This window comes from Myxocyprinus asiaticus, chromosome 4 (genome assembly GCF_019703515.2).
Source record: "Myxocyprinus asiaticus isolate MX2 ecotype Aquarium Trade chromosome 4, UBuf_Myxa_2, whole genome shotgun sequence".
Lineage (NCBI taxonomy): Eukaryota > Metazoa > Chordata > Actinopteri > Cypriniformes > Catostomidae > Myxocyprinus > Myxocyprinus asiaticus.
This window is the reverse complement of record NC_059347.1, coordinates 58,734,534-58,751,889: the sequence shown is the minus strand read 5'-3', so window position 1 is coordinate 58,751,889 and position 17,356 is coordinate 58,734,534. Positions and strand designations below refer to the sequence as shown.

The following is a 17,356-nucleotide window of genomic DNA, read 5'->3' as shown; positions in this document are numbered from 1 at the left end:
CATTCATTCAATCACATTTATTAATTTACTCACCCATCTCGCTCAGCCTCCTTCTTCTCCAGATCCTGAATGACATCCAGTAAAACCTTGATGGTGTTCTGGCTGGTCTCCAGCACCCCTTCCAGGCTGTGCAACTGAGACTGCAAAGTCCCAATGTCGTACAGAGGGCCGTTTGGGCCAAAAAGTTTTTCTTTTGCCTTTGCCAGATCCAGCTTACACTTAGCCCCCGACATGAGCCCTCCCAGCAACTCTTGCACCTGCCGCAGTGTGTCTGCCTGGCCCTCTGCTGGTCCAAGAGGGGCCTGGGTGTTCATCCCTGCAGCTGGGGGCAGGTGGTTTGCATTGGACTGGGATTCAGGGCCGAGGATTGCACGTCGACTGCTTACACAGGTGGGCCTAACCGTGGCTCTCGCCTTAGTTTTGGGAGGGATAGGAGGTGGAGTTTCACCTCTCTTATGCTGAGTACGTGCTTCAGCATTTGGCTTTGCAACCCCAGTTTTCCCTCTCTCTTTTTCCATGTTGTTGTTCTCAACTTTGGGGACTGGAGGCTTGCGGGGTTGTCCTGGAGTCGAGGAGCCCTCTTTGCGGGGCGTGTATGGAGGAGGTGGAGGAGGTGGTGGAGGAAGCATAAACTCTCTCCGGTCTTGTCGTTCCTGAGTGCTGCAAAAGGCCTGAGGAGGAGTGGGGCTTGCCTCAGTGTTAGAGTAAAGCAGAGCAGTCTGTGGAGGGCAAGCATATGGAGGTAAGGAATGCCTGAAATTGGTAGAGGGACGCACAGTTTCCTGGGGATTACTAGCATACGCCATAGCCTCGCGTGGACCAAGAATAGGTGACATATTTTGTGGAAACGATTTGGAGTGTGGAACTGTTTGTATTGAAGTCTTAAAGTTTTGCACAATTTGAGAGGGGCTGTTGCAAGACACTGCATTTTGCACACTGGAGTTGCAGTGTGGCAATGTTTGCACAGCGGTGAGTTTACCTGGCATAGGTTCTGTGGAATGGCTGTAAATAAGAACGGGCACATTTTGAGAATCCAAAATGCACATTGCAGTTTGTGCAATAGGGATGCAGTGTGCAGCAGCTGGAACGGGGCCCTTAAAGTGTGATGCAATGTGTGGAGCAATGGCACAGGGTGGCCTGGGAGAAAATGATGTCATGTGAGGGAGTGTTTGTGTTGGAAAATTATGAGATGGGTCATGTTGTGTAGGAGAGCCAAAGGTTGTGGTGGCACCTGGTTTGTCTTGGGCACAGTATGGTATAGACTGTATGGGAATTATACAAGATGGTGTAGGTTGAATAGGTGTTGAGGTGTGTGTTGATAACTTGATAGCAGTTTGCACAGGGGTAGCAGACCTACCAAATGGCACATTTTGATTTGGGATCTTACAGTTTGGCACAGGTTGAATAGGATTTACAGCTTGTGTTGGAGATATTACACAGTATACAGGTTGATTAGGGGTGTTATTGCACGTCATGGGTTGTGTTGGAGTCTTTTGGCTGATCACCGAGGCAACAGCAGGTACTCCTTCACAACAGGATGTTGCATTTTGGCTAGCTATATTGGAGCATGGAGTGGCTTCTTCCAATGTCTGGCAACAAGGTCCGGATTGAGCAGGTGGTTTTGGTTCTATATGGGAATCAGAAATACAGTGAGACTCAGGAATTGGGGGAGTCTTACAATTTGTCATGGTTTGAGTAGCAGGCATGCAACACTGCCTAGTAGTTTTAGTAGGAGACGTGCATGATTGGACGTGTGTTGATGATGTGGTGACAGTGGACGTGACTTGTGCTGTGGTAGTGCACAAAGGCTCAGATTGAGTTGAGGCCAAACTGGCATGCTCCGTTTGTGACAAAGAGGCGCAGGGAACTACAGTCAGTGGTAGGCAACATTGTGATTGTACATTTGTAGTTTCTTTGGGACAGGTGGAAGAAGTTTGAGAGGTTGGCAAAGGAGATGGTGCCATTTGAGATGGGCAAGAGGCAGGGTCTATCTCTGGAGATGTAGAAGTACTGTTGGGAAGGCTTGTTTGGAAAGGGGCCTTGGTGGGGTCTTGGACAGTTTGTTTTTTAGAAACACAATTTGGTTCAGTCTGTGTGGAAGAGACACTACATGGCACATTATGGACGAAGTTGGGGGTCTGAGAACACTGTGGAGGTACCAGATCTGATGATAAAGTTCTAGGAGCCACGGATTTTGAAGGGGCTTTCTTGGATTGGCTAGACTCATGGTGGTTTTTGTTAGTGGATAAAGTTTTTGTTGGGGAAGTACAAGGAGGCTCGGGTTTCCCAGGATCACTTGCTGCTCTGCTTAAGTACTTCCTCTGTCCCCTTCTTCCAGACCGTTTTTGTGGTGCAGAGGAACATGGCTGGAGTTGTGGTGTTGCTCTACTCAAAAGGGCAGATTGATTGTCCTCAGTTGTTTGGCACCTTGATTGCTCAGTCGGGGTACACAGTTGGACTAGGCTCTTCTGTGATCTACAGTGTGGATAGTCGACATGTGCAATCAGCTCATCAGAGGAATCATCGTCATCCCAGTGTCCCCCCAGGCTGTGACTTCGAGTCTGTGTGGAGCAGAGCAAGGGAGGTTTCTGCAAGCTGGGTGAGGTTTGGATGGCCGTACTCCTGCATGGCTGACTTGGTAGCGGCAGTGTGAGTGAACATGGATGTGTTGGGACCCAGCAGCGTCTGGTGGGCCCAGGGGTAAGTGGATGTGGTGGAGCTCTCTTCAAAAATGCAGTCACTGCCCCTATTGTATTTTCCATGTCCCCACGGACTGATCCCACCAGAGAGGGCCCATTAGTCAACTCCTTTTTCCAGTTTGGGAGTTCCATTGGGCTGTTGCTCCTCACTTTCTCATTTTTATCCTTGGACTCACCATCATCCTCTAAATCCTTAAAGCGTACCTGCTGCGTGCGGCTTCGTCTGCGTTTAAGTCTGCTCTCAATATCTGGAGAGTTCCGGTTAAGCAGTACGGAGCGCACAGTCATGGTGGTGGGTGTTTTGTCTGAGTTGCCATTGCTGTGGCTGTGAGCAGTTGGCAAATGATTGGGCTCTTTGCTCACCATGTTATCTGAGAGTAGTTCATGAACCATAGATGTAAATAAAATTTTGCCTGTATTGTTTATTTTATTTTAATTATTTTGCCTCAAATGCAAATTAACAGTTAATTAGAATAAAAATTCAGTTACAGCACTCAGAATATGTGACATTTGGCACAGTCTCATGTTAAATGCACATGATAAATTCTGCAGTAAAAAAATAAATAAATGACCAGCCGATGGCAGCAGAGCATGTGACTGGTCCTTTCCTCTGGTCACATGACTGAGAGTTTTTGTGGTAATCCTGTCAGAGTAGGTTCTGGTTTTGGCCCAAAGAGTCTTTATAAGCAAGTGTCTTTATATGCAAGAGAGGGGACAGGTGATTCCTGAACATCAGCCCCATCAGTCCACAGGGACATGTAGACTCTCAATGAGCAACCTTGGTGACTTTACACAGTTTAAGATGGCAGAGACACAGAGATAGAGAGTTGGTAAACACTCGTTGTCCAAGTCCCAAAGAGCATCAAACTTTGGCAAGGAAAGTATGTTGTAGAAGTCTGCATCATGGTTTCATGATCAAGAGAGCATTTATTTGTCCTAAAAATAGCCAGACAAATAAAATGTTAATGGGAGGCAATTTTCAGGCAGACCCGAAAGAAGATGTCCCGACATCTATAATGCCCTACTTTCTAACTCAGACTATGAGAGCACAGTCCTCTCTGGTGCAGCATATCTTCACTGGGCAACACACCTCTTCAAGTTACATTTGTCACATTTGTCCTTGAGTTTCTTTGCTTGTGTCGCTCAATTCATCTTTTTTTCTGTGACATGAACAGAACTGGAACATCTAAGCAAGGTGGAAATAAAGAGAAAAAAAGACAGTGGGCTCAGTAATATCCCAAGACCAAGGTTTGTATTTTTAGATAAATATGAACATATTAAATCATGTTTTACTTGGTAAGCTATTTAAAAAGAAATGAAAAATATATTGGTTTAGTCAAGTATGTGAAAAGTACAGAGAAATTATATTTCAAGGGACAGTTCACCCAAAAATGTCCACACATTGCCATCATTCAGTCACCCTTTAAATATATTTATTTCTTCTTTTGTGCAAAACAAGGTTGGGGCTGAAGCAGGTTTCACCCAGGGTGCAATACTAGCTAGAACCGCTACTGCCATATAGTGAAAGTGAATGGTGACTGAAGTTAACATGCTGCATGGAAGAAAGTCATACGGGTTTGAAAAAAACATGAGAGTGAATAAATGATGACAGAATTTTAATTTTTTGCCTGAACATTCCCATTAAGTAGAAGTATGGGTACTGTGTTAAAATTGTACTCCATTAAGAGTCAAAGTATCTTGGAAAAAACATACTTGAAAGTAAAATTTAACTCTAAATTTAATTATTCTTAAAGGAATATTCCAGGTTCAATACAAGTCAAGCTCTACTGTCAGCATTTGTAGCAAAACGTTGATAACCACAAAAAATGATTTAAAATCGTCTTTCCTTTACTTATATATATATATATATATATACACAGTATATAGCACTTACAATGGAAGTGAATGGGGCCAAATTTTGGAGGGTTTAAAGGCAGAAATCTGAAGCTTATCATTTTATAAAAGCACTTGCATCAACTCTTCTGTTGTAACTCATGTATTATTTGAGCTTTAAAGTTGTAAAATCATAATTTTTACAGTCATTTTAGGGATTGTTAAAGGGATAATTCACCCAAAAATGGTTTTTGAAAAAACATTAGAAGAAAATTAGAAAAATATCTTAGCTCCGTAGGTCCTTAAAATGCAAATGATTGTGATACGACTTTTGAAGCTCAAAAAATCACAGACAGTCAGCTTAAACGTCACCCATACTACTCCAGCGGTTAAATGAATGTCTTCTAAAGTGATACAATCGCTTTTGGTGCGAAAAAAATATCAGTATTGAAGTACTTTTTAACTATAATCCAACGATTCAATCCACAGAGGGCAGTCTAAGAGATATGCAGGGGTAGAGACTGACAATGCTAATTAACTTGGCTTGTCTTTAAGCAACCCCACTTGCAACGGAGACACAAGCATGACAGCTGATCGCCTTTGGGATTTCTCCGCACACTCTATCACACTGTCACTGCTAACATTCACCATTGTCTGTTGAGTTACAAGTGAATGTTAACTGTCTGTGCCCATGTCTTGAGGTACACACATTTTCCCAGCGTAACTTTGCTATCAGTTGGGGAATAAGTCTGATTGCCCTGCTGAAAAAGAAAAGCTCACACCAGCTAAGACTCCCAGCCTGGTGAGCTGACAAGTGCCCAAAACCCTCTAAAACCATAAAACTAGACCAGCACACTCTTTGCATTTGAAGTGAGCACTCTGAAGGGAGCAGGGCATTACTGTCTCATATGTTTACTCTAGGTACACCTTATATGAAGCTATACGTCATCACTTATTTTGAATCTGAATGTTACATTAATAATGCAGCAGCAACATTCGAGTTTATAGTTGTTAAGGCTGTTGATGCAAATACAACATGATCACACGGGAAGTCGATCAGGTACCCTAAGACCTGCCACATTATGCCGACTCACCGACAAGTGGAATCTCCTATCAGACATTTTCGGTAGCGCGTTGCGTCAGCAGCATGGGAGACCTGGATTCAGATCCTGCACTGAAAGTAGGAAGTAATCGCACTCACAAACTCAGTGAAGAGCACGATTCAGAGGTTGCATTTTTCCCTCTAACATTACAGTTTTACTCCACTGAGGGTTAGGTTTAGTTTTGAGTTTGGGTAGGTGGGTACAGTTTAAAAAATATGCATTCCTCTTCACTGTATTACAGCCTGTACAGCTGAATAATACATGCTTCACAACTCCCTCGAGCTCACACATGCCCATATGCCCAACAACAGTTACCGCTTTGACCACTGGGGGCAGTGTTTCACATTTTGGTTAGCACACACCAATTTCACCTAAAGAAAAAAGTCAACTGTTTTTGATTTCACTTTGAGATCAGTCTGTGCAAATAATACATTTGCATCAAATCGTGCCTTTAATTCAAACTTGTAATTTCTCTCTGATTGTTGTTCGGAAATAACAAACATGAAATCATGAAAATATGTATGAATTATTTTCTGCTAAAAGACACTTCTTGGGCCTCATTCACTAACCATACGAACTCATATATTTGTGCGTGAAACCTGTGTGGTAATATTTTCACACAGAAATCATAATTCATCAATAAGATCGCACTTAAATGTATTCTAAATTTACGCCAAAATTTTGAACTAGCTGAAACTACATAAACAAAAATCAAAGACCAATGAAACATTAAAAACATGGAATGTTATATATATTAATGATGAAAAAAAATTATAACTGAGTGACCCTACAATAAGTATTACTTATTTTAGAGTAACAAAAATGTATATGTACTTTGTATCTCAAACTAAGCAGCCGATCGTATTCTGGGCCTATATAAAATTGTTTAATGCGTTTCAACTGGTTTTCAGAATGACACTTGGCTTTACTTGATATTGCCGCACATGCTCTTAATGGGATAGTGCACCCTGGAATGAATATTCCCTCATAATTTACTCACCCTCATGTCATCCCAGATGTGTATGACTTTCTTCTGCAGAACACAAATGAAGACTTTTAGAAAAATATCTCAGTTCTGTAGGTCCATACAATGGAAGTGAATGTTGGCCCGAACTTTGAATCTCCAAAAATCACAAAGTCAGCATAAAAGTCATCCATAAGACTCTAGTGGTAAAATCCATGTCTTCAGAAGGGAATGTTGGGTACATAATACATGTCATTTATGCATTTAGTTTTGTCATATGACACTATGTAATCATGATAAGCATTACATTTTAATCAAAATCATTGAGGACACCAACCACTCCGCGGAATATTCAAGCAGTGTTGCATGTGGGTGTATTAGCATTTATAATGTGTTCACTCTGTGTGTATAAGTTATGAATGCATTTTAAAATGTATCTGCCATCTTTACTTGCATGCTTTGTGACAGCCTCCCTGAGTCGCACATTTGCAGATATTAACCGCTGCCCGCCACGGCCGCACGCAAGGTTAATTAATGCCAGACACAGTAGTTGTGTTCTGATTCAAAGGGTCCCTACGCAGTGTTCACTGCTCCCTACACACTGCACAGGGTATATCTGTAGAAATTCACAGGACAAAATGTGTTAATTTGGAATACACTGCAATGTAATCAAACACTAGAGTTGTGCAAATTAAGGTTTTGCAGGTATGAAGACATAATATACTCTCCTAAATAAATCTATTTTTTTCGTATTTTCACATATACAAATTTATATAATAATCCGTGTGTATTTGTATGAAATATATGAGGCTACACATTTAAAATTTAATAAAAATATAATTTTTCAAACTTGAAACCCCTAACTTTTGTGATAAATGACTGTTGTGATGTTAAATATGAAAATAAATGTGATTCAGTTATTTTGCAAAATGTGTTTCATGATTATGGCATTGTAAAAGGTCACAACTTGCATGATGTCTATCTGCGAACAAGCACGTAGAAAGTAAATTTGGGCAAAGAGAGTGTTTGCCCAAAATTGAAAATTGAGACAACATGTCTAACTTTAGACTTCCAAGTGGAGATGTTTGGCAGAATGTTAGCCTATTATTCACTTATTCATGATGCTGCCAGTCCCTTACATTCTGTCTAACGTCTTCTTTAATGTTCTACGGAAGAAAGAAGAGTAAATTGGGTTTTGAAAATGGCACTGAATTAACGTGTTTATTTTGGACAAACTTTGCGCAGTCGTGTAATGACTGGTGGGTGATGTGATATATCAATGTACATTTGCTACCTGCAGTTTAGCAGTGCACATATGATGGCCAAATACCATTGCACTGAAGTCTACTTCACAGGGCACAATTAGGCGATTTGAAAGCACGCAGACAAAGAACGAAATTAGAAGCGAGCTCAGGTGCTTGATAATATTAATTGTTTTTCACTTCACTTTCCAAGTCTGGTCAGCTGACATGGAAAATGGAAAGTAGTGCTGGAATTCCTTCGGAGACTATGTGCGATTACAGGAACTTAAGTTCTGGGCATAATAAAGCAATGAAATGAAGAGCAGATTAGATTACTTGCTGTCCCCGTGCTCTCCTGGAGCTGCCCTCAATTATCCTGCATGTCTAGAAAGTTGTTCCCCTCCAGAGAAGTCAATTATTGAATGAAGCTCTAAATTGGATGAATCATTTGCATAACCGGAACATTTAATTAGGGAACACTTGGTTGTTTCAGACTGTTTTGGGGAGAAGAGTGGAATTCAGAATTAAAATTCCAAGGACAGGTGAAATCATAGGACAGGGGTCATCTGGGATTTTCAGTAATCGTTCATTCACTAAGGACAAAAAAAGGAACAATTAGAATAACAGCCATGGATGTACTCTTTTATAATGGATTTAATTGTATATTTTTTATGAATTAATTGCACCAGTTAAACAAACATGCCTCAAAAAAAGTCGTCGCAACCTTTCACATTTTTATTGGGTAGTTCACTAAAAAAATGATTCCTGGCAGAATTAAGATTTAAAGAAATGGTTTAGATTTATGAAAATAACTTTTCTAAGTATAAAATTAGTTCAATAAAGGCCAAAGCAAATGTATTTGCTTTGCCATTTACCAAATTGTATTCAAACTTATGAATTTTGTTTGCTGCATTTTAAAAGTTAATACTCCAAATAAACTTTAAATACTTATGAATTCATATTTTGTATACTTTTGAAAGATTAGTCAGTTAAACTTTATGAAAATCTGTCACAACTGAACTGTGTTAATCTTAAATAGAATATTTGTGTATAACAGATATAAAACAGTGTAAACAGTCTCCACAATGTTATGTCTAATTGTTAATCCCTTGGAATGACTTACAAAATCCATTTTCAAAAGTTTCAATCTCAAAACTCGTCTTTCTTTTCTTCTTTTTGCTAATCAGAACCCAAGAGGAAGTAAAAAAGACATTTTTAAGCTTGTAAGTGGGGAAAAATAGTGTGAATTTGATCTTGTACTATTAATTACCTGTGTAATATTTATGTGGAACTACTTCATTTATTCAGTCCTGCGGACTTATGAAATGGTAACAATTCACAATAAGGTGCCATTTGTTAACATTAGTTAATGCATTAGATATACTGAACTAACAATAAACAATATATTTTTTACAGCATTTATTAATCTTTGTTAACTTTAGTTTACAAAAATACAATCGTTCATTGTTAGTTCATGTCAGTTCATAATGCATTTCTAGTTCTATAATCATTTCTGTGCTGCAAGAGCCACCAAGCAGAATTACGAAACAATGACTGTTTTCGAACAGATTACTTGAATACTACCCATGTCTTCCATGGGTCAGCCAAACAGACAGTCAATGTTGCTCTGTCGATCTGACTCAAAAATATTTAAGCCTATTTTTAAGATTTATGCATTTCAATTGCATAACAAAATTCCATCAAATTGAATTTTTAACAACATTAAATCAAGACTTTTACTTTTAGTTAATTTTGTTAAACATTACTCAATTCAATTTGTGGAAATGTATTATAAAATTAAAAAGTGTAAATCTTAAAGATTTTTTAAGTGTAGCACCACAGAGCCACAGTGTTTAAACTTTTCAGAGAAATCAACCTACGAACGGCATACTTATAGCTGTCTCTACAGGGGAAAAATGACCAGTTACATAATCTAAAAACATTTGACTTTTACAAATATATAATAAACCCTACAATCTTGATAGAAAAAAAAAAACAATAGGGCCCATTTGTCTAGGTACTTCAAGTGAAATTTCAAAATGACGGGAGCAAGTAACTGGGAGTTAAGATAGCATATGCTGCCGTCTTGCTGTGTGAAGCTGAACATTCTGGGACAGCTTTAAGGAATAAATAAGACAGACAATCAGTCCTGATGTGGTTGTCTCAACAGAGGAACATTTGGTTGGAGGATCTTGCAATATCTTGGGGAAATAGTAAGCTACATAGCAGACTTAATTTGTAAAAGGACACCTGGGGTGTCTGTCTTCTTGATTTAGGTATTTCTTCATTATTATATATTTATTTACCTGCTCTTTTAATTGCAGGAAACATCTTTTTCATCACAACGTCCCTGTTGGTCACGGCAACAGCTTGATTAGTAGAATTACTGATGATTACGGTGATGCTCGACCAGGCTTTGGGAGCAGAGCTTCAGCATTTGGACACTTGTGTTCCACAACCACTTCCTCATCCTCATCTTCATCCTGTAGCGCATCACATCACTGATGTGATTGGCTCTGACACGCTGTGGCTTCTGGATGTGATATGAATCAACAGAGCACCCACAACAAAACGGCAAATGCCATTCGGAATGGCGTACGAATGTCCGTGCATATGGTATAAACAAAGCAGATGCATTTTCAACACACAGAATGCCACAGCAAACAGCTAATAACCACCCAGAACACCTAAGCCACATAGCAACATGCTAAAAAAAACACCAGGAACACCTAAGCAACTGCATAGCATCACCCTTGCAACAACCCAGAACTCCCCAGCAACCACATAGCAATGCCCTGGTAACCACCCAGAATATTCTAGCAACAACAAAGCAACATGCTAAAAACACTCAGAACACCCAAGCAAACACATAGCAACGCCCTGGCAATCACCCAGAACTCCACAGTAACCACATAGCAACGTGCTAAAAACACTGAAAACACCTAAACAACTGCAAAGCAATACCCTGGTAACCACACAGAACACCCCAGTAACCAAACAGCAACATGCTATAAATACTCAGAACACCCACGCAACCACATAGCAATGCCCTGGTAACTAACCAGAAATATTCTAGCAACGAGAAAGCAACATGCTAAAAATACTCAGAACACCTATGCAAGCACATAGCATCACCCTGGCAACAACCCAGAACTCCCCAACAACCACATAGCAACATGCGATAAATGGTCAGAACACCCAAGCAACCACATAGCAATGCCCTGGAAACCACCCAGAATACTCTAACAACAACAAAGCAACATGCTAAAAACAATCAAAACACCAAAACAAACGCACAGCATCAACCTGGCAACAACCCAGAATTCCCCAGCAACCACATAGCAACATGCTAAAAACACTGAAAACACCTAAACAACTGCAAAGCAACACCCTGGTAACCACCCAGAACACCCCAATAACCAAATAGCAACATGCTATAAATATTCAGAACACCTAAGCAACCACATAGCAATGCCCTAGTAACCACCCACAATATTCTATCAACAGAAAAGCAACATGCTAAAAACACTCAGAACACCTATGCAAGCGCATAGCATCACCATGGCAACAACCCAGAACTTCCCAGAAAGCACATAGCCACATGCTGTAAATAGTCAGAACACCTAAGCAACCATATAGCAATGCCCTGGAAACTACCCAGAATATTCTAGCAACAACAAAGCAACATGCTAAAAACAATCAAAACACCAAAACAAGTGCACAGCAACACCCTGGTAACCACCCATAACACCCCGGTAACCAAATAGCACCATGCTGTAAATACTCAGAACACCCAAGCAACCACATAGCAATGCCCTGGAAACTACCCAGAATATTCTAGCAACAACAAAGCAACATGCTAAAAACAATCAAAACACAAAAACAAGTGCACAGCATCACCCTGGCAACAACCCAGAACTCCCCAGCAACCACATAGCAACATGCTTAAAACACTGAAATCACCTAAACAACTGCATAGCAACACCCTGGTAACCACCCAGAATATTCTAGCAACAACAAAGCAACATGCTAAAAACAATCAAAACACAAAAAACAAGTGCACAGCATCACCCTGGCAACAACCCAGAACTCCGCAGCAACCACATATCAACATGATAAAAACACTGAAAACACCTAAACAACTGCATAGCAACACCCTGGTAACCACCCATAACACCCCGGTAACCAAAAAGCAACATGATATAAATACTCAGAACACCCAAGCAACCAAATAGCAATGCCCTGGAAACCACCCAGAATATTCTAGCAATAACAAAGCAACATGCTAAAAACAATCAAAACACAAAAACAAGTGCACAGCATCACCCTGGCAACAACCCAGAACTCCCCAGCAACCACATAGCAACATGCTTAAAACACTGAAAACACCCAAGCAAACGCATAGCGATGCCCTGGAAATCACATAAAAAATCCTAGCAACCACATAGCAACAGAGCCCATATTATGCTCATTTACAGGTTCATAATTTTACTTTGGGGGTCTACCGGAATAGGTTTACATGCTTTAATGTTCAAAAAACACATTATTTTTCTTATACTGTACACTGCTGCAGCACCTCTTTTCACCCTCTGTCTGAAACGCGCTGTTGTAGCTCCTGTCTCTTTAAAGCCCCCCTTTCAGAAAAGCCTGCTTTAACCACTTAGAGCATGTGTCAAAAATGTAACTCCCCTTACCATAACCGAGTTTCAGCTCCAGAGGCTTCCTGAGCAGCGCATTCCTGAGGCAGGCATTATGCAAATGTGTTACAGTGCATCCGGAAAGTATTCACAGCGCTTCACTTTTTCCACATTTTGTTATGTTACAGCCTTATTCCAAAATGGATTAAATTCATTATTTTCCTCAAAATTCTACAAACAATACCCCATAATGACAATGTGAAAGAAGTTTGTTTGAAATTTTTGCAAATTTATTAAAAAATAAATAAATAAAACAAATCACATGTACATAAGTATTCACAGCCTTTGCCATGACACTCAAAATTGAGCTCAGGTGCATCCTGTTTCCACTGATCATCCTTGAGATGTTTCTACAACTTGATTGGAGTCCACCTGTGGTAAATTCAGTTGAATGGACATGATTTGGAAAGGCACACACCTGTCTATATAAGGTCCCACAGTTAACAGTGAATGTCAAAGCACAAACCAAGCCATGAAGTCCAAGGAATTGTCTGTAGACCTCCGAGACAGGATTGTATCGAGGCACAGATCTGGGGAAGGGTACAGAAAAATTTCTGCAGCATTGAAGGTCCCAATGAGCACAGTGGCCTCCATCATCCAGAATTGGAAGAAGTTTGGAACCACCAGGACTCTTCCTAGAGCTGGCCGCCCGGCCAAACTGAGCGATTGGGGGAGAAGGGCCTTAGTCAGGGAGGTGACCAAGAACCCGATGGTCACTCTGACAGAGCTCCAGCATTTCTCTGTGGAGAGAGGAGAAACTTCCAGAAGAACAACCATCTCTGCAGCACTCCACCAATCAGGCCTGTATGGTAGAGTGGCCAGACGGAAGCCACTCCTCAGTAAAAGGCACATGACAGCCTGCCTGGTGTTTGCCAAAAGGCACCTGAAGGACTCTCAGACCATGAGAAACAAAATTCTCTGGTCTGATGAAACAAAGATTGAACTCTTTGGCCTGAATGGCAAGCATCATGTCTGGAGGAAACCAGGCAACGCTCATCACCTGGCCAATACCATCCCTACAGTGAAGCATGGTAGTGGCAGCATCATGCTGTGGGGATGTTTTTCAGCAGCAGGAACTGGGATACTAGTAAGGATCGAGGGGAAAGATGAATGCAGTAATGTACAGAGACATCCTTGATGAAAACCTGCCATGATAAAGGAGTGGCTCCGGGACAACTCTGTGAATGTCCTTGAGTGGCCCAGCCAGAGCCCAGACTTGAACCCGATTGAACATCTCTGGAGAGATCAGAAAATGGCTGTGCACCGACGCTCCCCATCCAACCTGATGGAGCTTGAGAGGTCCTGCAATGAAGAATGGGAGAAACTGCCCAAATAGGTGTGCCAAGCTTGTAGCATCATACTCAAAAAGACTTGAGGCTGTAATTGGTGCCAAAGGTGCTTCAACAAAGTATTGAGCAAAGGCTGTGAATACTTATGTACATGTGAATTTATTTTTTCTTTTTTATAAATTTGCAAAGATTTCAAACAAACTTCTTTCACGTTGTCATTATGGGGTATTGTTTGTAGAATTTTGAGGAAAATAATGAATTTAATCCATTTTGGAATAAGGCTGTAACATAACAAAATGTGGAAAAAGTGAAGCACTGTGAATACTTTCCGGATGCACTGTATATTACACACTAATGGAAAGGTAAAATCCCAAAAAGCATAAAAGGGCCTCTTTAAAACAATCAGAACACAAGCAACCACATAGTACTGTATGCCCTGGCAACCACCCATAACACCCGAGCAACCACGTAACATGCTAAAAACAAGCTTGGAAAAGCTTCTGTCAAAAAACACATTACACATTGAAGCACTGTATCGGAGCTTGATTTGTTTTTGCCAAAACCACATGATCTGCGATGTCCAAAGCTTCACTGGGCTGAAAACCACACGACTGCTTTGGTATCTGGTTCAACAGAAGTGCAAATCCCTGCACAGGTTTGAACCCAATACAGTCACATAAGCACACTCCTCTGTTAATAAAATTTGACTGCCCAGCCCACAAGCACATTTTTCCCAATCTACACATTCAGTTATTTATTTACATTCATGTATCAATTATGAATTCACTCTCATACTGTATGCTGTATTTTTACATTTTAATCAGAGTTGGGGTACTCAAACTCAGTCTCGAGTCCAATTTTGAAAGAACTCGGACTTGTCACGCACTCGGGTGAATTTGTACAGTACAGTCGAGTCCGCGTCATGTGTAACATGAAAAGAAAGACAAAAAAACAGCAAAAAATTAAGATACTGTAAGAAATGAATTACTCCTGTAATTTTTCAGGCAGCAGTAGCATCTTCTTATGCTTGCAGACAAAACACACACATCACACACTGGATTGCAATGCATGGCTTGGACGATGTCTTCAAAGTCAGCAATAATTTGTTTTGCTTATGAAAATCATAAAGAATTTATTTGCAAGACATCCGGTAAAAAGAAGCACTCTGCGGATTCCAAATTTTGCAAATCAACTCTAACTGAAGTGTCTGGCACGACTTCAAATTTCTACCGACATGTTTAAAGAAAACATAAAGAAAGCTAAGTTGCTTATTATAAACATTAATACCAACTTAAATCCAAATAACATTATTAGGGCTGGGCGATATGATGATATATATCAGCTTTCAGTGTGCACACACTTAAAGGAACCACCTCATCGTGCATCATCAGTAACTAATTATCTATTGGCTAACACTTGGACGGTCAAATAAATTCACACACATCATGTCAAAATGCAAATCTGGCCGACTATTCATGTAAACACAGTCGGTTATGTCTTAAGTGAATGTAAATGTAAATAGTTGGGAAAAATCATCAATACAGTATATTGCACCTGTGCATTAGGTCTTAAAGTGACAGCAGTCCAATAAACCTGCTGCCGTAATGTTAATCAAACAACAAACGACAAAGAGAAAACCACTCACTCACTCTACTGATTAACTTTAGTAAATGTAATAAGAATAACTGTATATGTCATACAGTGAAGTCTGTTTTTTACATTTAATTGCTTTATTCAATTTCTGTAGTATTTCTTACTTGAATACTACTAATAGACCATATCGTTATGTTGAAATAAGATTTTCATATCGCCCACCCCTAAACATTAGCATTTGGTGATTCCAGTCTTGAATTTTTCTTATTTTAGTAAGGAAATTAACATATCACCACAGAAATGCAGTGACTGTAAATGTAGTCCTTTTACATTTAAAATGTGATGTGCTCTAATGTAATGTAATTATTTTCATTCAGTTACGTAATGTGCTCTGAATTGCAATAACTAGTTAAGTAGCTTATGCAAAACTTTGGAAAAGTTTTAGGCACATTAGATTTGTTTTACATTTACCTTCTGTTCTTGAATTAGTAAGAACTGCTAAATTTTCATTTTTTTGTCCCAGAATAAGAGAGTACCAAAGACAGCAGCAACCAGCAGATGCTGCACAGCCCAGCATAGCAGGATTTGCAAGACCAGAATTGGCAAAACAAGCAGTGCAACTTTATGATGCAAATTCTCCAAGACAACAAGAAATTCATAATGCCATCATTAAGGATCTGCTCATTGGCTGCACTTTACCTCTGTCAATTCAGGCATTTCTTGAAAGTAATGGACAACAAATACACTCCCATTGCAAGGAAAACAATCACTGAAAAACATATTTAAGGTTAAGGATTCAATTAAAACAAAGCTCTAGACCCAATCATCTGTGTCCATAACAGCTGACATATGTTCTGATCGAACCATGCGGTCCTTCTTTGGTGTTACAGCCCATGGATTAAACCAAAAGGAAAATCAGCTGGAGTCCTTTCTTTTAGACTGTAGGAGGTTTTGTGGCAGACACGGTGGAGACAACATAGCCATGGCATTTGACGAGATCATTGATGAATATAACATAGCAAGTCAGGTACATTATTACTGATAATGCAGCCAATGTGAAGTGTGCGTTCAAAGTCAAGCTACCACAAGAAGAGCAGCACAGTGATGGCAGTGATGCAAAAGATGGAAACTTAGATGATGAGAGTCTTTGGGAGGATGTGACCTGGGAAGACGAGACTATCCTGGTGAGAACAAGACAAAGGTTGTCATGTTTTGCACATTCTCTGCAATTAGTTGTGCATGATGGAATGAAAGAAGCCAAGGCCTTTTCTTCAGCACTTGCCAAAATGTCAAAATTCACCTCATTACTTCACACTTGTACTCAGTTTAAAGAGCGATTTGAGGCTGCATTTGGGACAGATAGATCAATTCCTGCAGATACATCCACATGCTGGAATAGTACATTCAAGCAGATACAGGCCCTTACAGCACTTGACCATAGGGCTCTCACACAAATTTGCAGTTCAGACTTTCAACATGTTCTTTTTTCAGTTCATGAATGGAATCAACTGAAGGATTTAGTTTCTGTTCTCTTTCCTTTTGTGGAAGCAACAGACCTTACAGAGGGTGAGAAAATGTTCACTGTTAGTATGGTGGTCCCCACCAGGGGCGTTTCTAGGACTTGAGGAGGTTCGGGGCTTAGCGGGAGCGGAGGAGTCGGGGGGTGGGGGGGGGGGGTGGGGGGGGTAGCAATATTATTGCGTAGCCTACATTTAAAATTACATTCGGGGCTACAGTCAAAACATTCGGGGCTGAAGCCCCGGAAAAATGACCTGGCGACACCGATGGTCCCCACTGTACTGAACTTAAACACTCATCTGCTCCAGCCCTTCAGCAATCACTTTTAAAGAGATTCTCTGGGATCTTTGTGAGAACCAAAATGGTTGAGCAAAATGGGAAAGAGGACCAGTTCAACCATAATGTCTATTTCTTGGCTA

At 40.4% G+C, this 17,356-nt stretch overlaps 1 protein-coding gene across 3 annotated transcripts in view; it reads right to left on the bottom strand.

Moving 5' to 3' along the window:
- LOC127439995 (proline-rich protein 36-like) overlaps positions 1-17,356 on the bottom strand; it is a 188,549-nt gene that overhangs the window by 135,303 nt on the left and 35,890 nt on the right. For all 3 annotated transcript variants that reach the window (XM_051696336.1, XM_051696338.1, XM_051696337.1), the window contains one exon: positions 34-3,885. In XM_051696336.1, coding sequence (XP_051552296.1) covers positions 34-3,092 — 3,059 coding nt within the window. In that variant the 5' untranslated portion in view covers positions 3,093-3,885. The remainder of the gene's footprint in view (positions 1-33; positions 3,886-17,356) is intronic.